This window comes from Chiloscyllium plagiosum, chromosome 6, assembly GCF_004010195.1.
Source record: "Chiloscyllium plagiosum isolate BGI_BamShark_2017 chromosome 6, ASM401019v2, whole genome shotgun sequence".
Taxonomy (NCBI): domain Eukaryota; kingdom Metazoa; phylum Chordata; class Chondrichthyes; order Orectolobiformes; family Hemiscylliidae; genus Chiloscyllium; species Chiloscyllium plagiosum.
In genome coordinates, this window is record NC_057715.1 from 101746410 (window position 1) to 101770094 (window position 23685).

At 42.8% G+C, this 23685-nt stretch overlaps 1 protein-coding gene and 1 long non-coding RNA gene across 2 annotated transcripts in view; one reads left to right on the plus strand and one right to left on the minus strand.

The window, feature by feature from the left end:
- Nucleotides 1-3204: 3204 nt before the first annotated feature.
- Nucleotides 3205-14944, minus strand: LOC122550885. The gene is made up of 3 exons (XR_006311968.1): nucleotides 14756-14944; nucleotides 12795-13092; nucleotides 3205-4175 (listed from the first exon to the last, which is right to left on the minus strand). It is a non-coding gene; the product is annotated as an uncharacterized LOC122550885 (long non-coding RNA).
- Nucleotides 14945-15075: 131 nt separating this feature from the next.
- LOC122550884 (gamma-aminobutyric acid receptor subunit gamma-3) overlaps nucleotides 15076-23685 on the plus strand; it is a 592090-nt gene continuing 583480 nt past the window's right edge. Inside the window, exons 1-2 of the mRNA XM_043692286.1 lie at nucleotides 15076-15312; nucleotides 17005-17153. Coding sequence (XP_043548221.1) covers nucleotides 15260-15312; nucleotides 17005-17153 — 202 coding nt within the window. The 5' untranslated portion in view covers nucleotides 15076-15259. The remainder of the gene's footprint in view (nucleotides 15313-17004; nucleotides 17154-23685) is intronic.

The following is a 23685-nucleotide window of genomic DNA, read 5'->3' on the forward strand; positions in this document are numbered from 1 at the left end:
TATTATACCAAGACCCATTCTCTCTTTGAAATGGAGACTAAAAGTCTCATGGCACTATTTAAAGAAAGGCAAGAGATCCTCCCTGGTGTCTTGGCCAGCATTCAATAACTATTCCACTTGGGTATCTGGAAAGCATTCTATATCACCTAAAGCTATGGTTGCTTGACTGGGAGTACACAATCTTAGCTCCACCCAAGATGTCAATTGCATTTGAACTGATGGCTTCAGAAAGTACATGAGTAGGTGTGAATGCAGAGTTTCCCATGCTGACTAAGTAGCAGACAATTGTCAATGCTACACTACTAGTCTGTGCCATTACAACAAGCAAATGACAAAACAGGATAAAGGCATATTTCAGTGAGTTACTGCCATCCATCTCCTGCCCAACTGGGCCACTGTCACTAGATCAGTGGATAGAAAACATTTTTTACACAAAATGCAGCCCCAAGCTGTTAAAGGCTTATGCAACTATATTCTTGTGAGTAGGTCTCAAAACAAGTAGTCACCATTTTCATCCAAGTCAACCTACGGAAAATGTTAAAATCTGAGTCCACTGCTGTTAGTAGGATATTGATACAATTTTGCTCTTCCTTAAAAGACTATTTAAGGCTGCTCAAAGATATGCAGATTCGTTATTTCTGACACCAGTAAGTCCTTTATTGGTCTAGACTCCATTCTCTCTGAGATTTCTGTCACCGATTTTATGTTAGGAAATTGGGGGAAACACCCTCATGATCATTCCATCTCTCAGACTATTTCACTCTCAGCCTGTTTTATCTTTTTATTGATGAGAAAATGTAGAACATAGGTGTGCATTAGCAAACACATATAACATCTCGAAACATGAGGAACTGAGTTAGGGCAATGTATGAAAAAACACAAGATGAGAATGTGAGAAAGAAAGAAAGGTTTTGGAGGTGACTATTTAGAACATAAATCATCAAGTTATTTACAGTTTGTTTTATATTGGACTCAAACAGAGCCTTTGTTTTATCATTAAACGTTAAGGCTTAATACTTAATCTTTCTGATTGCTTTTAACAGCTACTTGGGCAATGAGTGCTTTTAAAATTACATTTCATTGTAAGACAATTTTAACTGTGTTTTTGCTTCAATAGCTGTGAATTAGATGTGTTACAATCCGTCAGTATTACTCGGATCTTGAAATCATACTCTTACAGATGAGCTCTTGCAGGTAAGAATTTATTTTTGGCTGCTTTAGATAGCAGAATCTCCACTTCTATACTAGCATGAATTGTTTACCTATGTCAGAAAGCTTTGCCAAAGGTTGCGAACAGCCAAGGTTTGATGATCCCCTCCACTCTTCCCACTGTCACCATCACCACCACCATTTTCCCATCCTCCTCCACTATCACTAAATGCAGCAGAATTAATACAACAGCTTTTCCAATGTAAGATGGATGGTGGTACTACCATAGCGGCCCTCATCCTGCATCAGGAGAAAGTGAGGTCTGCAGATGCTGGAGATCAGAGCTGAAAATGTGTTGCTGGAAAAGCGCAGCAGGTCAGGCAGCATCCAGGGAACAGGAGAATCGACGTTTCGGGCATAAGCCCTTCTTCCTGAAGAAGGGCTTATGCCCGAAACGTCGATTCTCCTGTTCCCTGGATGCTGCCTGACCTGCTGCGCTTTTCCAGCAACACATTTTCAGCTCATCCTGCATCACCCTACCCATCCGGTTGGCTGGATGGTTGGCTTGCGTTGCAGAGCGACACCAATAGGTTTAGTTCCTGTACAGTTACCACGAAGGCCCAACCTCTTGTCCTTGCCCCTCAGTGTGGTGATACTCAGGTTAAAATACCACCAATTGTCTCCCTCTCTAATGAACGAACAGTCTTATGATCGTCTGAGTCTATGGTGACTACCAGCCATTTGGCCATTAGCTTGCAGAGTTAACTTGAGTTAAATGGGAAAAAAACTAAGTTCACACTGATGAGCCTGGCACATGAAACATCATAGATGACCCAATGAATTCTAATTAGCAACAGTGCTGTATGCCTGGCTGGATCTGGTGTTAATTGGACATGTTTGCCATTCAGATGAACTAGCTTTGAATCTCTTAACACCACAAAAGTTTCTATGTGGCTACCTTAAGAGCATAGTGGCTTTACTTGGTTTACCATCTCCCTCGCAAAGCAGGATAGCTACTAATAGGCTCACAAAAAGTGGATGTAAATGTGACATTTACAAAAGGGAACCATTTCTCTGTTGCAACCGAATATGTGTGTCGCACACCTGAAGAGATAATTTGCTGAAGCTCTCAAATAAATTAAAAATTTGAAACATATCTAAAAACAATATTATAGGGGCTTTGGGAAGGAAAACACTGGAAGATGTGAGAAAAGTAAGTTCTTTTATTTGACAAAGTTGAAAAATGTTACAGGTGTACTTTCCATTGTTCTATGATGTCAGTCAGTTACCTTCACAATATTCTTATGCAATGATTTTAAATAAAATTACAAAAAATAATTGTGATTGTACCAACATTAAATTTCAAATCGCATTGAGTTAATTGGTATAGTTTGAGTACAGTCAAGATACATTCCCATGACAGAGAAAGGCAATTCAAAACAAAAACTCAGAGTTCCCAGAATGGAGGAACTGACAGACAGCATGATGAAGCAGAATGCAGGTGAATATGAGAGTTGCAAAATGGATAGTTCAGTTAATACATTGAACCTGAATATAAAAAGGTTGTGAAATGGGAAATACAAGAAGTGAAGACAGAGAAGGGGAAAACATTGGCAACTATGGTATTATGATAAAGGGTATCCAAAAGTCTTCTGTAGGCATATAAATATTAAAGTAGTGTTTAAAGAAAGGACATGAAAGCAGATTATTTGTGCAGGGGGCATGGCTAAGGTACTAAATGAAAACTTTGCATCCTTCTTTACCAAAGATCGAGACACTGCACAAATCATAATAAAGAGGAGATAGTTGAAATAGTGGATAGGCTGACAATTGATAACGAAGAGAGAGTTGTTCTGTTGAAACCAAAAGAGAAAATGCTGGAAAATCTCAGCAGGTCTGGCAGCATCTGTAAGGAGAGCAAAGAGCTGACGTTTCGAGTCTAACTGGCCCTATGTTAACGCTTTGACAAAGGGTCAGTTAGACTTGAAATGTCAGCTCTTTTCTCTCCTTACATATTCTGCCAGACCTGCTGAGATTTTCCAGCATTTTCTCTTTTGGTTTCCGATTCCAGCATCCGCAGTAATTTGCTTTTGTTTTGTTGAAAGGTCACAGATTTGAACCATCAGCTCTGCTTCTCTCTCCCTGGATACTAAATGACCTACAGAGTCTTTCAAGTATTTTGTATGCATTCACACCCCCTTTTTTTGCTTCAGTTTTGGGCTTGCATGTTATACACCAGAGCAGGAGGCTACGCACATTCTAACAAGTCCAGGGTTTTCCTGTCATTTAATAGCACTGTCTGAAATGTGATTCATTGATAGCTTTCTTTTTTTGGTCTGCTATAGGTCTCACTTCAGTTGAGAATTTAGCAGCCTCCTGTGTTTTGTCATTTCTATTGTCTGGTCATAATTGCCTCAGGGATTCAACTTAAATGAAGACAACTCATTTGCAGAGACAAGACAGATATAGTTTCATTCATTTCTTTTCGATTCAATATGCACTAAAGATGCTGCACAAACCAGGATGATACAAAATAACTTACTCTAGTTCAAGTGCAGCAAAGCAAGATAGAAATGGGACTCTATACATATTCCATCACAATACTGACTTATTAGGGTACGAATGAGATAACCATATGGATAGTGCATGAAAATTACAAGTGCTACATGGATGCATTTTTCTAAATACTATTTTAGACTTACTAGGTATTTCCGATTCTGAACAGAGTTATCTTCCTTGTTCAGTAATTTGATTTACTTTCCCCAAAATGCACTATCTTCTCTTCAGAGGTATTTCATCCTGTATTTAATTTTCATTTCGGGCACCCTTTTGCCCTATTCCAGGTCTGCACTTTTTCCCTTTGTAGTAGGTTGATTTCTGATGAATGGTTGATTTGAGATGTTCTTATTATTAAACCCTTGTTGGCTTATTAAACCATTGTGGAGAAGGCTTCTGATGTTTTCTTTCTCTTTGTTGAACAATGAAGTGTTGTGCCAGGAATAATAGGTTGACATGTGACCAGTGACCTGTTTACAGTGGTGGTGATTAATATAACAATGTTAGCTGGAACTTGAGGAGAAAGTGGAGAAAGACTTCACAAAAATGATTCACACAGCATCCTTACAGTCTGCTTTAATCATTCACTTTGTTTACTGTCAGTGAGATTTCTGTAGACATGTTTTTCAACATATCAGTGCTAACTGCACTTCAAGTTCACTCCACTGTCTATGAGGTACTTTGCAATGTCTTAAGGATGTGACAAGGTCTTTTACACACACGATGTTTCTACTCTTTTGGACCCTACTGTGTGTAAAATGATTGCTACGTTAGCCAACATCGTAGTAGTCACAATATTTCAAATACAGCATTGTTCGTTAAGCTTATTAACACATTTCTCAGATGTGAAAATAGTTAAAGAAATAGAAAGCTTCCTTTTTAATACATTCCAGGTTTGTCAAAAAACACAAATATTGTACTTTAAAAAAAAACCAGATTAATCTACTTCAGCGATAGTTTATTGAGCTGATGGAACTTTGTACCTAACTGTGCTATATCTGATCTAGATGTGCTTGACAGTGCTGACAGTGAGTACTTGCAATGTGAAATATTCCACTTCTGAACATCAATATCCCTTACCTTCAGGAGTATAAAATCAACAATAACAAAACTAAACAATTAGTTGAAGATGTACAGATGCTTGTCCTGATATAGGAATAAATATTTTCAGGTGAAATTATACGTTAAAATGGCAAAACATTTGGTCATTCATTTTAATGTTGAATGTAAGATATTACAAGGGTGAAATGGCTGACACATTGGTTTACAAATCAAATGCAGATTAATGGTAAATAATTGTATGAAATGCATTGAGATGTTCTAACATGGTAAGAAAGAACTGTATGGATATAAATCTGTCTCTCTTTCAGATGATGAACTATCACTGTAAATTTTTCTAGGTTTTCCTGTTATTTCTCCTAGCTGTTTTTTGAGGTATTTTTCCTTTATGGCAAACTGGACAATCTTCTCCCAATGTAATGATGCTCAAATACATAATTCTTCTGGAAAAGATTTTTTTTTAACTGGTATATTTCAAGAAATTTCAGGTTAAAAATTAACTCTAACACGAACAAATGAGGAAAGCCAGCACAAATATGTTCAAGGCAAATTGTATTTAAATAACATTGTTGGACTTTTTAAAAATTGGTTGATAGAAAAGGTTGAAGAGGATGGATTTTCAAAAGACGATCAATAGACTGCCATGTTTTAGGCTTGTCAGAAAACCTGGAACTTCTGCAATAAGTGGGACAGACTGCAAACATGTGGAGTTGGCTGAGTGACAAGAGAAAGGAATAGTGGTGGGTGTTTTCTTCAAGCCAGAGGAAGGTAAGCAGAGATCTCCAGAATCAATGTTTTCCTTCATCTCTACCAATGACCTAGATCCAAAGTGGACAGCACACAGTTTGAAGATGACAGCAACATTTGAAGTATTATGATCTGTGAGGAGGGTAGTGATGGACTACAAGAGGACACAGGCAGGCTGCTGCAATAGGCAGTCAAGTGGCAGATTAAATTTAATGCAGACAACTGTGAAGTGGTGCATTTTCATACATTGAACAAGGAGTGAGGAGAAAATAATGAGTGAATTTTAAAGGGGGTGTGGAAGCAGAGAGACCTGAGGGTGTACATATACAAATCATTGAATGTGGCAGGACAGATGGAAAAAGTGTTTAAATACAGCAATAGAACTCTTGAGCTTTAATAAATAGAGTTCAAAAGCAAGGAGGTTATGATGAACATTTCTGAAACACTGGTTTGGCTTTGACTGCAGTTTATGGACCAGGCCAGACTCCCTCAAAATATTTTAAGAAGGTATCCCAGACCCTAACTTTTTCTTATTTTAAAGGCAGATGTGAAGTGGATATTCTAGGTATGATGCAGCTGGTTAAACCACTCGGCTTTAAGAAAAACAGTGTTTTTTTAAACACAATAGTTGAAACATAAACAAAAGAAAACAGAATTTAGAACAACTTAACTATTAGAAAACTTAACTGACCCGACACAGCAACTTAACTAAGGAGATGTTCCAATTCCAGTAACATCCCATAAACATACCTCTCGGCAAAAGGTAAATTCAAACTCAAGTTCTTACAGGCCGGAGAGATTTCAGAGCAAAGAATCAGTCAAGAATCATCTGTTGAAGCTCGGAACCTTTCTCTGGACTGCAGCAGCTTCTCTGCTACTGCTAAAACCAGCAATTCTCACTGTTACAACCAAACCAAACTAGATAAAACCTGAACTGGGAGAATTGGCCATTCCCCTGCCATTGTTAAAGTAGACATTTTGCCACCTCTGCCTTTATGACCTCTCTTGAAAAAACCAAGGACAAAATAACCTTCTTAAAGTGACAGCGTCGTCGCAGCAGCATTGTGTCCAATTCTGGTTACCTCAATTTTGAAAGATGTGAAGGTTTTAGACAGGGACAAAATCCATGAAATTGGTTCCAAAGATGAGAAACTTCAGTTGTGCAGATGAACTCGAGAAGCTAGGGATGTTCTTCCTGAGGAAGGGATGGTGAAGAGGAGATTTGATAGAGGTCTGCCTGTTCGTGGAAGGATCCACAAACAGAGGACTCTTATTTAAGATAACTAATAAAAAGACTAATGGCAACATGGGGATGAGAGTAATTAGAATCTGAGGGTTGTTGGACAGTATGACAGGGGTAGGTAGGTTCAATTGCGGCTTTCGGAAGGGAATTGGATAAGCACCCGAATGGGCAAACAAATTACAGTCGGTAGGGAAAAGAAAGGGGAGAACTAACTGAGTTGGACTTACAGATCCAGATTTGACATGTTTTCCAAATCATAGCTGAATGGTTTCCTTCCATACTAATTTTTTATATAAACCTATTATTCCATAACTGGTACAAGATAAGATCTGGTAATAACTCAATGGGACTGAAATGATAGTTTTAACAGAAGAACGTGAAGATGCCAAAATGCAGTCATGTCTCAAAGAATATTAGTTTCAGAATGAAATAACAATCAACTAGCAGTGAGGTAACGATTTATACTAACTCGTTCTTACACGTTTTTCTTCTAATTGATTATTCAAAACTTTTTTCTTCCTGTCGGTCTCACATCATTCACAGGGCATTACCCAGCACTTCAGTTCCTAATAATCATTCTCTGTAGCATCAGGAAGGGAAACAAAAATATTTTATTCAGCGAGTTACATGCACTGCTTCACACATGCCAAAAGCTATTGTTGCTCTTTGATAGCACTAAAGTTGAGTTATGGGTCTCTCAGATTCATGAATGAAGCACTATAAGTTACAACTGAGGTAAATTACACAGAGAATAGCAATGACAGAGGTTCTGCTGTAAGGCTATAACACAATTAAGAGTTCCAGACTACATCATAAATTTTGAGAGCAATATCTGAGAGTTTTACATCGATGATCTGAGAATGTGAGACAGCCTTGAGCACACTCCAAAATATGCTTACTCCATTGTAGAACTGAGTACCCAAAAGAAATTGATTTGGAGCATTCCATCCATATCAGTCCTCTGTGGATGGTGTGCACTTTGATCCACTTTTATTCTTCTATATATTTGTAAGAACTTTAGTAAGGTGTCAATCTTGGTTTGCTGGTAACATTCTTGCCCTGAGCTTAGAAGTGGCAAGTTCATATCCTACCCCAAAGAGTTCCACAAATGTATAAAGCAGACACCTCAATGCAATAAAATAAAATGCCATATTATTGGTATCCTTCAGACGTGATTGAGGCTTTTCAACATACGTTTAAGATCCATAGCACTCATGGAAGAGAAGGAAGATTCTCTCCTGTGGAGTCATGGACAATATTACCCCTCAAACAACACCACTAAAACAAATCAATCAGTCATTATTTCACTGCTGTTGGTTGCATCTTACTGTGTGCTGTATTGACTGTTGAACATCACAACAATAACCCAACTTAAGAGCTAATTGGCTGTAAAATAGTGTGGTATGTCCTGACATCACGAACACTGCTATTTAAGTACAAGCTCTTCCTTTAAATAGATTATTTTGTGAACCTATTTGAATCTGTTTCGATTAGTTTTACCATTGGAGCTTCATGTCCTCATTAGCTGGTCCTGGCGTTGCCATTCTTATGGCTGTTGCTTCTTCATATGCTGTACGTCTCGAATGTTTTTGTCTGTGCAGCCTTGGAAATTGTAAGGAATGTTGACCATTCTTTGTGTAGCTATTTTATTCCTGCTATATCCTGTGTTTACTTCTTACGAAGATAAATTAAAACCGGTGATCTAGTCATTATTTCAGCATGGTTTGTCAAACCTTGGGCACGGTTTGGTTGCCATTTTTCCTACACAAAACCGTTACAGGTTAAATGGCTGTTATAATACATGTGGGAGATTGGTAGTGAAAGATGCTATATAAATGCAAGCTTCTCTTTCTGAATTTAGGAAACACTTGAGCAGGAGGAACATAAGCACACTGCTATATTGATCCCATGCAAAATAAAGTCATATAAATCTACTAAGAAATCGGATAACAATTAGTACTTTGCTGCGTAATTCTCTTTTTTTGTGAAAAAAATCAGCAATGAATGGGGCGGGAAGAAGTTTTCTTTGTCTTGATAGTGGTCAGGAGGATGGAGAGATGCAACTTTACTGTCACTAAGTTCAGATGAACCTCACACAAATAATTCATAAGGCGGTGTCCATTGCTTGCCCTCAGTGCTTTCACTCCACTGACTGCTGTACTCAGGATTCCACTGTTTATTTTTCTCTGAAATAGACCTTCCTATCAGCCTTTTCCCAGTCATCTAATTTTCAGAAAAAGAATGGAAACTAGATTTAGTTTCCATACGCAAACATTAATTCCTATAATTGCTGGGATTCACTTTAAAATCAATAAAGTCTGCAGGGCTTTGACACCCAGGAGTGCAGGAATCCTTGTATGTGCAAAATTAAATTCACTGGTGGAAGATTAACATCTCCCCATCCATAGTCTGAGGCCAGTTTAAACAGCCATACTCATCCTGCATTACATGTGAATGCCAGATAACTGGGATGACATCAGGTTAACCAAAGTAAGCCATTAGCGCCAGATATGTCGATGCTGAGGCCACAAAGCAATCTTTAAAGAGACTAAATTTGCCAACCTGTTAACAGGCTGCTGAGGTTTTAACTTGTCGGTGCATGGTGGCTCAATGGTTAGCACTGCTGCCTCACAGTACCAGGATCCTAGGTTTGATTCCACCCTCAGGTGACTGTCTGTGTGGAGTTTGCACATTCTCCCTGTGTCTGCATGGGTTTCCTCCAGGTGCTCCGGTTTCCTCCCACAATCCAAAGATGTGCAGGTTAGGTGGTTTGGCCATGGTAAAATTGCCCATAGTGTCCAGGGCCATGTAGGTTGGCTGTGGGGACAGGTTGGATCTAGGTGGGATATTCTTCGGACAGTCGGGATGTATTTGATGGGCCAAATGGCCTGCTTCCACACTGGCAGAATTCTGTGATCCTCTGTCCCAGTGATATATCAACGTGCTCCAGCAGAAAGCGTGCTGTGGAAAACAATCCATTCACGTCAGTGAGTTTGTCGTGGGGGCTGTTTGTGATCGAGCACAGCTTCACCTTTCCCATTGTTTTATAGGGCCTACGTAGATAACTCAGCAGGGTGGCATCTTAAGAGGCAATATTAAGATCATCAACCTGAAGGGTTTTGCTCTTAAATCATCAAATGAAATATCTCTTAATGGAATTGGTGTAGATGTTTGATGCCAGTCCAGTAGTACTTATTCGTATCCACAATCTGACTCAGCGCATCGTTGAGTCAGAGATTTTACAGCATAAAAAAGGCCCTCTATGATTGTTGTCAAACATCCATCCTTTCCAATCCTATTTTCCAGCACTTGGTCTAGAGCCTGATATGCTATGGTACATCTAATATTCATCTAAATTGTTCTTCATGGTCTTGAAGGTTCCCACCTTCACCACCTTTTAAGGCAGTAAGTTCCAGATATACACCATCCTCTGGGTGAAAGATGTTTTCGTCAAGTCTCCTCTACACCTCTGCTCCTTACCTTAAAACTGTGCCCCCACATTACTGACCCCTCTACTAAGTTTCTGCCTACCTGGCCTGCCTATGACCCTTAGAACTTTGTGCACATCAATCCAATCCCCCTCAGCCTTCTCTGCTCTCAAGAAAACAAGCCCAGACAGTCGCCTGTGTCTTTGTTGCTGAATCACTCCAGTCCAGGCAACATCCTGGGTGAGCAAGAACAGAAATTGCTGGAAAACCTCAGCAGGTCTGTCAGCATCTGTGAGGAGAAAGCAAGATTAACGTTTTGGATACAGTGACCCTTTTTTCAGAAGAACTGTTTTTTCTGGTTAACTCTGCTTTCTTTCCACAGGTTTTGCCAGGCCTGCTGAGCTTCTCCAATGAATTATGTTTAAGATTTTGATTTCTAGCAGGAACAGTTCATTTTATTCCGGTCTAGCATCCTGGTGAATCTCCTCCGCACCCCTTCCATGTGATCACGCACTCCCTGGAATGAGATGACAGAACTGCACACAGTCCTCCAGCTGGGGCCTAACTAATGTTATGTACAGCTCCATCACAACCACCCTGATTTCAGGCCATAATCAACACATTGACCAATAAAAGCAAATATAATTTTCTCATAGTCACCAAAGGAGTGTGAAGTGTGTCTTACCATATGACCAGTGCTTTCTGCTTATCTCTCACAAGTGTTAGAACTACGTGCACTTGCCTGATTGACACAGTCTCCCCTGAGTGAGGATTCTCCATATCAGACGGGAAGCCAAGAGCATTCAGTCTATTAGTGAGGGCTTCACCATCTTCAAAATGATCAGACTGGGTTAAGAATGATGACGGTGACCCCCAATTTAGTTTTTCCCTCGCTTGAAATTAGTTTCTATCTTCTCACCCTGTTCAATATTTTCTGGTCAACTTGATAACCCATGTTATCAATTGGAACTTGACTCCCCTAGCTCAGAGACAGGGACACTCCCAATGTGCCTCAAGGAGTCTTAACGACCTCCACCCCGGATATTTTCCTAATCAAGTTGTTCAGGGATATTATCGCATTCCTCTGGAGAACGTGGTGCTTGAGCCTGGGTCTGCTGGCCGAGAGGTAGGGACGCTACCACCGTGTCACAAGGAGCCTTACCCCACCCCGAACGCCCCAAAATGCCTCTCCACATCCTCCTCAGCTGCATCTGACCACATTGATACACTCGGTCGCACTCACTGGGCTCTGGCTTTCAGCTGCTTGTTCACAGTTGACTCGTCTCGTTGACTTCAAGTAAACAGCAACGCTTCCAGATTCCAGATAAATGGAGGGAGGGTTTCAAATGATCAGGCACAACAGGGGGGTTGGGTTCACCCGAAGCGGGATCCATTCTACATCTCCCACGGGAGCTCCAGGAACCCTGGCTGTGACTGTTCCACAGACCCGAGGATGGCGGCGGGGGGGGGGGGGGGGGAGAACCAGGCCGGTGCCACCATGCCACCTTTTCAGGGACTTCACCCAATGTGCTTGCCCCTCTGTCTGGTTGATGCGTGCCCTCAGCATCCTGCTTCGTAGGAGCACTGGTTACTGCCGCCGCCTGAGGTTCGCCTCCAAACGCACGCAGACACATCGCCATCTGTGGGGAGAATCACGGGGAGGCTCCGGGCTCAGACAGTCACTGCCTCCCATCCCTCCCCGGGACCTCCCTCACCCCCTATTCCCCCCAGCCCCTACTCCCCCAGGAACCTACAGACTTGTCGGCTCAGCTCCAGAGAATCAGACTCTTGCCAATAGCTCACTGCAGATGAGTCACCCCCCCCCCCCGCTCCACTGCCTGAGATCTGATATTTATATATATTTTTTGTTTATACATATTCAGAGTGCCCACTGATCGTTTATATGTATGTATCAGAACGTACACAAACGGAGTCTACAGAGATTGAAGTGTATATTATAAAAGGGAATACTGGCATTTTATACAGAGTACACGCTGACAGTTTGTACAATAGTTTATACATCAGGACACACCAATGCATCGATATACTGATGTGCAGTAAATTTCAGGCGAAAACTGATTTTATACACACAGTAGATATATATTCAGAGTACACGCTCTTAGTTGGTGTCTACACTCAGTGTACACCCTAGAAATTTCGACGGAGTGAAATTCCCTGCCTTGAAATGTTCACTGTTAACACTTTATTGTGCAGCAGACAAACGGACGAACGAACCCGTCCCCCCATTTGCGAACACGCCTGTAAGTCCCTCGATTTTCGCCAACTCCTGGTGTTGTAAAGTTAATGTCTCTCTCCCCACACACTGCTAAACCGCAATGAATACTGAACCCCTCTGGGGTCTCTCGCGATTGTTTGAGCGTGTGGAAGGGGGGAGGTGTGTTTGGAGGGGGTTGTGTGTGTGTGTGTGTTCTGGCGGTGGTCCCTCGACATCAGTTTAAAGCGAGCTACAGGTCTGTCGAGCCTGCACTGAAACACGCACTTTTGTTACGGGCAAGGTGTTGAACAGATTACCTTTTCCCCGCGCAGACTTCCCCAAAGCAAACACATACAGAATACTGTGTTATGTACAATCTAGCCGAGTTAGCGCTTACCCGAGCGGTCCGTCCCGAAGCGGCTGCGAGCGAGATGCACTCCTCTAAGAGGGACTCTCCTCCGATCCCTGGCCCCGCTGAACGAAACATAAGACAGAACAGCAGCGGAATTGGCTGCCCCGGGACTCCCGTGTGAGTGAGGCTGCAGAGAGATAGAGAGAAGGGAGGGGGATAGAGAGAGAGAGGAGAGAGAGGGGGTGGAGGGGGGCGAGAGTGGACAACAGCTGTCTCCATTCTCCTTTATGAAGTCAGCGCCCCTCGGCAGGTTCGATACTGCAACCAGGTTGTCCGGCGTCACCTGAGACAAAAAAAAAGTATTTCAGCACGGTCTGGCGCTGGAAGCCCCACACACTTGAGACTCCTTCCACCCCACCTCACCCCGGAGTGGGGATTTTCCCGTCGCCTTTTTTTTTGATTTGGGATCTTCAAAAACCAAGAGGGAGTTTTCCAAACAATAATTGCAATTGCTCCTGTGTGTGTTAATCGTTGGCTGAAATCTGTTTTGCTTGGATTATAAAGTCCAACTCAAAATACACGCAAAATGCTTCAGAACCTTGCGTGTATTCAAGGGCAGATGGGCACATCAATCACGATCTTTATACTTTACATGTCATTTTATCAGCTGTTGCTCCCCCCCCCCCCCCTCCACACACACATACACACTCCTCAGATATCACAGAAACTAAATGTCATTGTCATGGCCAGAGCCGTGACCCGGGGTTTCAGGGCGCCAGCAAAGCAAGGGACATAAATATCTGACACTTGGGTTAATCGCGTTGAATCAGAACGCGGAGTAAATCCGATTAAAACCCCATCTTGAGGTAACGGAAAGGATGTCAGGGTTTGGGAATGGGCGAGCTTGGTTAATATATTAACGAATCCAGCCTGGGAATGATCAAAGGGCACCAAGCCCAGGGATCATAACCCCTTGCACACATTGCACCCAGTCTCAGATGCAGCATCACGTTTTGCACCCTGTCACATATTGGACACCAACACACATCGTATCGTCATATAGTCACACAATCATATACGGCTTCAGTCACGCATGTAGCCTGTCGCATGTTGTACCCATTCCCGTACTGTACCCTGTCACATACTGTACCCCGTCACACACTGTACCCCGTCACATATTGCACCCTGTCACACACTGTACCCTGTCACATATTGCACTGTCACACACTGTACCCCGTCACATATTGCACTGTCACACACTGTACCCCGTCACATATTGCACCCTGTCACATATTGCACTGTCACACACTGTACCCTGTCACATATTGCACCCTGTCACACATTGTACCCCATCACATATTGCACTGTCACACACTGTACCCTGTCACATATTGCACCCTGTCACACACTCTACCCTGTCACACACTACCCTGTCACACACTGTACCCTGTCACATACTGAACCTTATCACGTACTCCAACTTGTCACATACCGAACCTTGTCACATATTGCACCCCGTCATATACTGCACCCTGTCACATATTTCATCCTGTCAAATATTACCCCTTGTCACATACTGCATATTTCCATATATTCACCGTCACATACTGTACCCTGTCACATATCCACCCTGTCACATACTGCACCCTGTCACATATCCACCCTGTCACACATTGCTCACTATCACATATTGCACCCTGTCACATATCCACCCTGTCACACATTGCTCACTATCACATATTGCACCCTGTCACAAACTGCATTCTGTCACAGATTGCAGTTTCATAACTTGCCCCCTGTCATATACTGCCCCCTGTCATATACTGCCCCCGTCACATACTACACCCTGTCACACATTGCACTTATCACATCGTGCCCCCTGTCACATAGTGCACCCTGTCACCTTTTGCACCGTCACATATTCACCCAGTCACATCTCGGACCCAGACATCTGTATTCCCTCGCACCGAGGTGGTTTCAACAGTCAAAGGTAGATCGCTCGGTACCTTGCTCGCCCTGATTGCAGGGAAACTGCTGGCCTCCTCAAAACTAATCTCCCGATCCTGCGGTGAAACCTGACGTCAGTGAACCCAATGGGAGTCCCCTCGGTTGGAATAATGGGAAAAGTGGGAATTGGAGGCAGCTCGAGCTCGGTGCTCGGCCCCTCTCTCCCCCAGTGCAGGAAAGCCGAATGAGGTGCAGATGAGCGTCAGGAGAGGGCTTGTGGAGCTAGGAGGGGCTAGTTGACTCTGTCAGCCACTCGGTGCCGGATGGAAAGGCTGGAGCGCCACAAACGCTCCCACCTGTCAGAGGTGCATGTGCGATTTATCGCTGAGCACGGGAAGCACCGCTCGGTCTCATTTGTTCCGAGTCTCTTGATGGCTCCGAAGTGAGAGACAGCCGCTGTTTACACAGAGGGGGAAGCGAAACTCAGTCTCTCAGCTTCCTCTCCAAATCTACTCTCTCCACTGTCCGGCTCGCTCTCTCTTTCACGTCTCTCCCGCCCAACGATGCTAACGAAACTACTGGCAGCTTTGTTGCTACTCTCAGTCTTCCAAGCGTGGTAAGCAAATGTTCTTGGTATTATTGCCCGAGAAGGGACGGTGCTACCTGACTGACTGTGCGGGCGACTAGTGGCTGTTGTTTCTGCCTGACTGCTCTGTCAATGGGGACTGTGGATGTTCTCCCCCCTTTTCTATTTCCAAATTTTTAAAAAAAAGTTGTGAAATGCACAGGCTCAGCCATGAAGCTGGTGGGAAGCGGTGGGTTTGGGTCTATGGGTTGTCTCCCACCCAACCACCCCCCCACCAACACCACCCCCGTCCCCCCCCCTTCCCCCGAGCACTATTACTGATGTCGCAGTTTACGGTCTGATGCAGGGCTACAGTCTCAGTCCTGGGGTTGGCTGTGGGATTTTTTTTTGTCTCTATCGCGGGTGCCGGGCTGTGCAAACTCGGATCTCGCCCACTCAGTCTGGACAATGGGTTTAGTAACACACTACACGGGGTGAGGGGGAGGGGGGGGGGGAGGGGGGGGGGGGGGGAACTCACCCCTTGAACTCCCGAGTTCAGCCGCTTCAGGGGAGAAGTGGGCTCAACATAGGGTGAGGGGGTGGTGTTTAATTGCCCCCACCTCCAGCCCCATGTAGTGATTTCAACCGGATAGTTAAACGGTGTCAGATATCCAGAGGACATCTCCCGTGAAGGTGCCTGTGTGCCTGAGGGAGGACTCTCAAGGCAATGCGAACAGGGTTAACAGAGCATCTAATCGACACCATCATTTGATCGTACATTGTGAAATGATGGAAATTAATCTTTCAGAGGCCGAGCGGTGGGAGCAGGAACCCATCCAGGTCCCACCGTTGAGTGTCTGAGCACAGTGAATAGACAGCCACTGAGTGTATTTTGATATTAGGTTCTCTGTTTAGAAAGACACTAAAAACGGCTTGGCAAGAGCGTGCAATGGACTGCAGGTTTTCACAATTGCCACTGACAGATTAGCGCTACCTGCAAGCAGCAGACAATTTGTGACTTCTCTCTTTATTTCCAGCCGGCCTGTGTGGGGATGGCGGGGTGGGGGAGGAATCTCGCTCTTTCCGGGCCCGGCACCGATAACCGTGCGGCATGTGCAGCATCGCCTTTAATCTGGAGAGCTGCTCAATCTTAACCAGTGAGGCAGAGCGCGCAACGCCATCAAGAAATCAAAATTACCCCCCCCCCCCATCATTGTGCACAAAGGCAGGGGTAAATATTATTTGCAAATGACCCCCCCCCCCCCGCCATCTCCTTTTTGACATCCGCACAATCAAAATTGAAGGCGGCGTGAACCGTTCAAGTTTGGTCTGTCGACATTTTAAATATGTTCAGAAACAAACAGGGAAGCCTCACCAACCCGCTTTTCTTTTAAGAGTTCAGGCGAGATGAGAGCTCAGAGCAAGTTGCACACCAGATGCCAACTGCAAGTGCAGGTGCAAAGGGGCATTGAGTCTGTCTGATCGAGTGTCCTAGATATGTGACCCACTTGGGTACCTGTTGCTGTCTGGAGTGGTCCCGTGACCAAACTTCAGGACTGCTCATTCCCTGCTTCCTGAACTTTCAGCATACACATACACACACACGGTTCGCTTTGAGGGCCCCCCGTACACTCAGACAACCACTACGTTCAAACTGTGCAAAGTTTGCAGACGACCCTGGTTAACGCTGTTGCCAAATTTGCAGGTAATGACGGTAAGTGCCACCTTTTCTCTGTCTTGCAGCTCGAGAAAAATCGACGATGGCGAGGACGAAGATCGCACGGTCAACCAGACCTGGGTGCTGACTTCCAAGATGCAAGATAGAGACGCGACCAAGATTTTAAACCACCTGCTGAAGGAGTATGATAAGAAACTTCGCCCCGACATTGGAAGTGAGTACTGGCAGGTATTTCGTAAGTGATGTCCTCGCTCAGGGAAAGTTTTGACTGGATGTTGCCCGCGGTGTTCAGGTGATGTTTAAATGTTTAATAAGCTGGGGTTTCTTTGAATCAGGAATTCTAATATGAAACAAAAATGGAAATTATTGGAAAAGCTCAGCAGGTCTGGCAGCATCTCATAGAGTCCTAGAATCACAGAAGCCTACAGAACGGAGGCAGGCCCTTTGGCCTACACTAGTACATGCTGGCCAAAATGTTCGTCCACACTCACCCCATTTCCTTGCATTTGACCCTACCCTTCTAATCCTTTCCTATCCTTGTATTTGTCAAATGCCTTTTAAATGTTTTAATGTACCCACCTCAAACATTTTCGCTGGCAGCTCATTCCATGTTCTTACCACCCTCTGTGTAAAAAGGTTGCCCCTCAGGTTCCCTTTTATTCTTTCCCCTCTAACCTTAAACTGATGCCTTCTATTCCTCGATTCCCCAACCCTAGGAAAAAGACAGAATGGATTTACCCTATCCATGTCTCTCATGATCTTATACACCTTTATAAAGTTCCCCCGTCAGTCTCATATGCTGTAAAGAAAAAAGCTTGTCCAACCTGTCCCCTCAACTCTCAGATCATTGACTCCAGGCAACATCCCTGGAAATTTCTTCTACACTCTTTCCAGTTTAACCTACTTCCTATAGCAAGCTGACCAAAACTGAACACAATACTCCAAGGGTGGCCTCACCAACATCCTGTATAACTGCAACATAACTTCCCAGCTTTGATACTCAGTTCCCTGACTGATGAAGGCCAGTATGTCAAAAGTCATCTTCACTGCCCTGTCTACCTGTGACTCCACTTTCAGAGAACTGTGAACATGAACTCCAAAATCCCTCTGTTCCACGATACTCCTTAAGGCCTTACCATTCACCATGAAATTCCTACCTTGGTTTGACTTTCCAAAATGCAAGACCTCACACTTACCTTTATTAAACGTCATTTGCCACTTCTCTGCCCACTTGCCGAGCTGATGAAGGTCCTGCTGCAATTTCTGATAACCTTCCTCACTCTCCAAGATGCTGCCTATTTTAGTGTCATCAGCAAACTTGCTAATCATGCCTTGTACCTTCTCATCCAAATCATTGATATAGATAACAAACAGTAATGAGCCCAGCACAGTCCCCTGAGGCATCCCTGATTAAGGGGGTCGTTCCTGAAACGTCAATTCTCCTGCTCCTCAAATGCTGCCTGGCCTGCTGTGTTTTTCCAGCACCCCACTCTCAACCCTAAGGCATTCCACGGGCCACCAGTCCGTTATCACCCTCTGCTTCCTACCATCAAGCCAATCTTGCATCCAATTTGTGGAAAGAAATCAGTGTTAACGTTTCCTTCCAAGGAAGGGTCACTGGACCCAAAGGTCAACTCTAATTTCTCTCCACAGGTGCTGCCAGAACTGCTGAGCTTTTCTAGCAATTTCTGTTTTTGTTTCAGGTTTACATTGTCTGCAATTCTTTCAATTTTTAATTCTAATATGAACTTTGCAGTTTTAAAAAAACTTTAATTCATTATGACATGGTTGTTTCCATCAAGGCCTGTTGTAAAGTTATTGCAAATTCAAATGGTTGAAAAGAAACAAAACTCAGAAGACTTGCATTTATATAGAACCTTGCAGCAGCACAGATTACCTTAAAAGTAATGGCCCTCTGTAGGTGATGCAGCAGTCAATTTGTACACAGCAAGCTCCTGCATTAGGCTCTGTGAGGATGGCTAGATTTTTTTGTTGCTGTGAATGTTGACTGAGGATAAATATTGGTCAGGACATAATGAGAATGGAACCTATAACATTTAGACCGAGTGATGTGAGGATTACCAACTGAGTTATGACTGACACTACAACAAATGGTGAAATTGAAATGTTGACCAGCAAAGCTTGCTGTCATACATAAAGTGCATGATCAAGGATGCTTATTAGATGCTTAAGGCCAAAAGTTACACATGACAACTTAATGCAATTGTTCTTTCCCATATCTGACCATAACAGAAAATCCAATATATTAGCCACTAACTTCTGCATTGTAGAATGCTTTGTTTTAATTTAATCTCTAGAATTCAACACTGTGAAAGATTTGCCTTACACATGGAATCTCATATCTTGTATAGTTTGGTAATAGAGTGATTGAGGAGGGAGACTTCAGTGGACTCGGTTAATCAAATACTGAAGCTATCAGTTATTGCTCCTTTCCCGAACATAAATTCCATTATTCAGTGTATTTCAATATCACACACCTGTCAGCAAAGATTTCACTGGATTTATCAAAAAAAAGTACAACCTAATTGTCATGCAGACAGGGTGAGAAAAACTAATTATTGGAAGGTGCATCATTTACTTCCAATACATAAAAAAGTGAAGTGTTATGTAATTATGTGCACTGAACTGAACTAGCTGCATGGCAGGATTAGGGTATGGCATTTTAATATATATGATTTATGGGTCATGTAGATTATTTCAAATGACAGCAGCTTAACCAGACAAAACTCATGTGAAATCTTGACAGTGATTCCAATGAAGACATCGACACAGCAAAGCAACAGGATACAATTCTTATTTGTAATCACAAATCTTACTTGATGTCAGTGTAAAAAAGTGAAATGAACATCTATTCTGCTTCAAGTTGTTTGAGTATGTCAATAAAATTCTGTATTCATGGCTGCAAATCATACATAATCCAAAGAAAAACCTAGTTTAAAAGGCAGCACTTGAACTGAAGGAATATGAAGCTAAATTATTTTTTGTCAAAATATATTTTGTGCACTTGCTGTCTTTTGGGTGAGCTTAGTGATTCATTCATGCTTTATTTCAATCTTCTGTTAGCCTGGGTAAGTTGTTTCATACCTGAAACAATAATCTGAAAGGTTTTTCAACCTGTCAAATCCATTTCAGCAAAACAGTTAATGTTACTTCTTAGCTGCTTATGGGGTTGACATATTTTCTACATTTTACTACGGAAATAACAAGATGTCAGTATGAGTATTGAAAAATGTCGTGCTGGAAAAACACAGTAGGCCAGGCAGCATCTGAGGATCAGGAGAATCGACGTTTCGGGCATAAGCCCTTCTTCAGGAAGAAGGGCTTGTGCCCGAAACGTCGATTTTCCTGCTCCTCGGATGCTGCCTGGCCTGCTGTGTTTTTCCAGCGCGACACTTTTCAACTCTGGTACTCCAGCATCTGCAGTCCTCACTTTCTCCTGCCAGTATGAGTGGTAAAGAAAAAAAATTAGACTGAATAGAACACAAAGCGGGAACATCTTCATGTCCTGCCAGGCTGATTTGATTGGGCTGTAGAAGTTTTCGATTTCCAGATTCCCCATATGATTATGGAAAGTGTTTTGTAAAGAAAATTACTTGTGCCTCTTAATACATTGTCAATCAAGGTGTTTGTATTATGCAATGCCATTTTAGAGACAATATTTACACTACATCCTGCCAAAAAGGCCCTTGATTGGATTTGTTTGCATGATGTTAACACAGGGATGGGAGGGCCTGAGGAAAGGAAAGAAGCAAATGATTCACTTATCTGGACCAAACATGATCTATAAGGCACAAGTCACGAATGTGATTGATTCTTTACACATACCTGGCTGGGTGCAGCTTCAGCAACACACAAACTTGACACTATGTGGGAAAACACAGACTTCTTGATTGGCCTCCCATCCACAGTATTAATTCCTTCCACCACTGATGCACAGTGGCAGCATTGTGTATATTGCATAAAGTGATCTGCAATAATTCACCAACCCTCTTCCATCAGCACATTCCCAACCTATAACATTTATGACCTACAGTGTCAAGGGAAGCAGATGCCTGGGAACACTGCTGCAAGTTCCTCTCCAAACTACACACCATTCTGACTTAAAGATCGCCACAGTTCCTTCTCTGTTGCTGGATCAAAAGCTCTCTCCTAACAGCGTTGTGTGTAAGGGGTCGGTGAGCTCAGTTGTTTGGATGGCAGGTTTGCAATGCAAAATGATGCCAACATCATATGTTTATTTCCCATGCTGGATGAGGCTGTCTGTCAGCCACTCTCCTCCCCTGAGGTATGGTGACCCTCAGGTGAGCCACACTAGTCATCTCTCCCAGTGAGAGAGCAGGGCCATGTAGTATCTACTCAACATGGACTGTTGAGATGCAAAAAGGCAGCTTCGCACCGCCATCTCTGGGATGGGCAATAAATGCTGGCTTTGCAAACAATATTCACATTCCATGTACAAATATAAACAAATAAACCAGCAATACTGAAACTGCCTATTCCAACCTAGCTGAAGTTAGACAACTGGCTCCATCGTTGGCTGTTTTTCTGTGTGTATTAGCTACTTGTTTGTAAATCTGCTGAATCATTGAGATAGTCACTTAGATATGGTGAAGAATGTCCCACAAAAAGAATAATAAAATAGTTTTAAATTGATTGATGTTTTAGTGTATTTGTAACCTGGTAGCAAATAACGTCAAGTCACTTTTCATTTTAAGTGATTGTGATTGGTTAATTTTAGTTTATTCCAGCTTGTAGTAAAGTTAATGGAGCTATTCAACCTAACTGCTCGATTAAAACTGTTGAATTTTTTTACAAAATCAAATTTTACTACAATGTAGAGTTTGTAAAGTTGTCAATTCATATTTATTGATATCCAAATTTCAGATTGCTGTGCAATTTGTATGATTTTATGGGTTCATGTTAAGAAGAGAGTAGAAGAGGATCCCTTTGCTGATAAGCAATAATTAACTGAACCAATCTAGTCCATTAGAATTGGTGATTGTGAAGACTTTGCTTAAAAAATGGGTGTAGATATCTCGATGCCTGAATAATATATGCCTTTTGACAGAAATACTAGTGGTGCTTTGCTACCTTCCTCTTACTTACTCAATGATTTCAGCATGCAACACGGTATAACTAGGTTAGTGATTGGCTGGAATCATCAATGGGAAGGCCAATATCATGAGGGGCTGACACCACTTAAAACTAACCTGCAAGGGGCATGGGGCGGACCGAGAGCCAGAAGGGGCATAGGAGCTGGCTGCCTTAGAGTGACCGGAAAGTTGGAGGGACGGGAGGCTTGCTGGGTTGCTGGGGATGGGGTCTGTATTCTATGCACTGCTTCTTATCTAATTGGACTGCCTTGTATGTATTTGTTACTGCTTCTTTTGTGATGACGGAAAGTGGGATTTGAAAGTGGGACTTGAGGTTTGTCCTCTTTCCCTGGATATTGGTTGAACTGTAGGGTTTGGGGTCTAGCTTTGCCACTCCTCTCCCTCGTAAAATGCTGTTTCTCTATATACAGCTGTCAATGTTAATTGTTTGTAAACTGTACTGTTTAATAAAAAGAAAAGGAAAATAATAAAACCAACCTGCAATCCTTCAAGGGAAGGGATTTATTGTGGCTGGAACAGGTGGTGGCAGACATATAAGAAATGAATCTGATCTATGAAGGGAATGGGTGACCACCCGGAAATCTAACAGAAAATTGGAACAAGTGTACACCAGTTAGCCCTGTACCCCAAATGTAGCAGACTGATACAACATGAAAGTAAAAATGAGTAGGCAGCACAGTTTGTGGATGCACCCCCTGAGTTCTTGGTTAAGAAGGAACAGAGAAATTGCATTTATCCATGGTTGGCTGGAAATATATCTGGATGTAAGATCAATAGGCAATGGGATCAAGTAGTTATAGAAATTAATCAGAGAATCATAACATTTTACAGTACAGAAGGAGGCAATTTGACCCATCCTGTCTGTGCTAGATCTTGAAAGAGCTACCCATGACAAAAGTTATCTCTGATGATGTGGATGCAATGTCGTAGAAGCTCACAGGATCATAAAGAAGAGATCAAGATCAGTGATTGCATCTTCAAATGCTGCATCCTATCAAATTACTTACTAGTCCCATGCACTCCTTAATTCATCACACGTAACTCAGTCACTTATCAATCACACCTGTCATTCAGGACTCACCCTAACATGCAGATGTACTATCTCACCTTAATACACATAACATTACTACGGTGTGACCACCTCCGTGATTGTGCCATCCACATAACTCTCAGCATTGCAGATGTGCCACAGTGTCTCCTGCCACAGCTCTGAAACATGGAGTTAAAGTTTCTGCAGTTGGAAGCATTCTTGCACATGTGGTTATCTTGGACATGAGTGGGAAACATGACTTCCCACATTTGACAGGTCACACACATCACTTGGCTGCCCTCGCCTGGCATGAGGTGCCATGCAGTTTGAGAGGGAGAAGCTGGGATCATTGAGAATTACAACTGAAAAAAGGTAACTACCATAAGACCATAAGACATAGGAGTGGAAGTAAGGTCATTCGGCCCATCGAGTCCACTCCGTCATTCAATCATGGCTGATGGGCATTTCAACTCCACTTACCCGCATTCTCCCCGTAGCCCTTAATTCCTTGTGACATCAAGAATTTATCAATCTCTTCCTTGAAGACAATTAGCGTCCCAGCCTCCACTGCACTCTGTGGC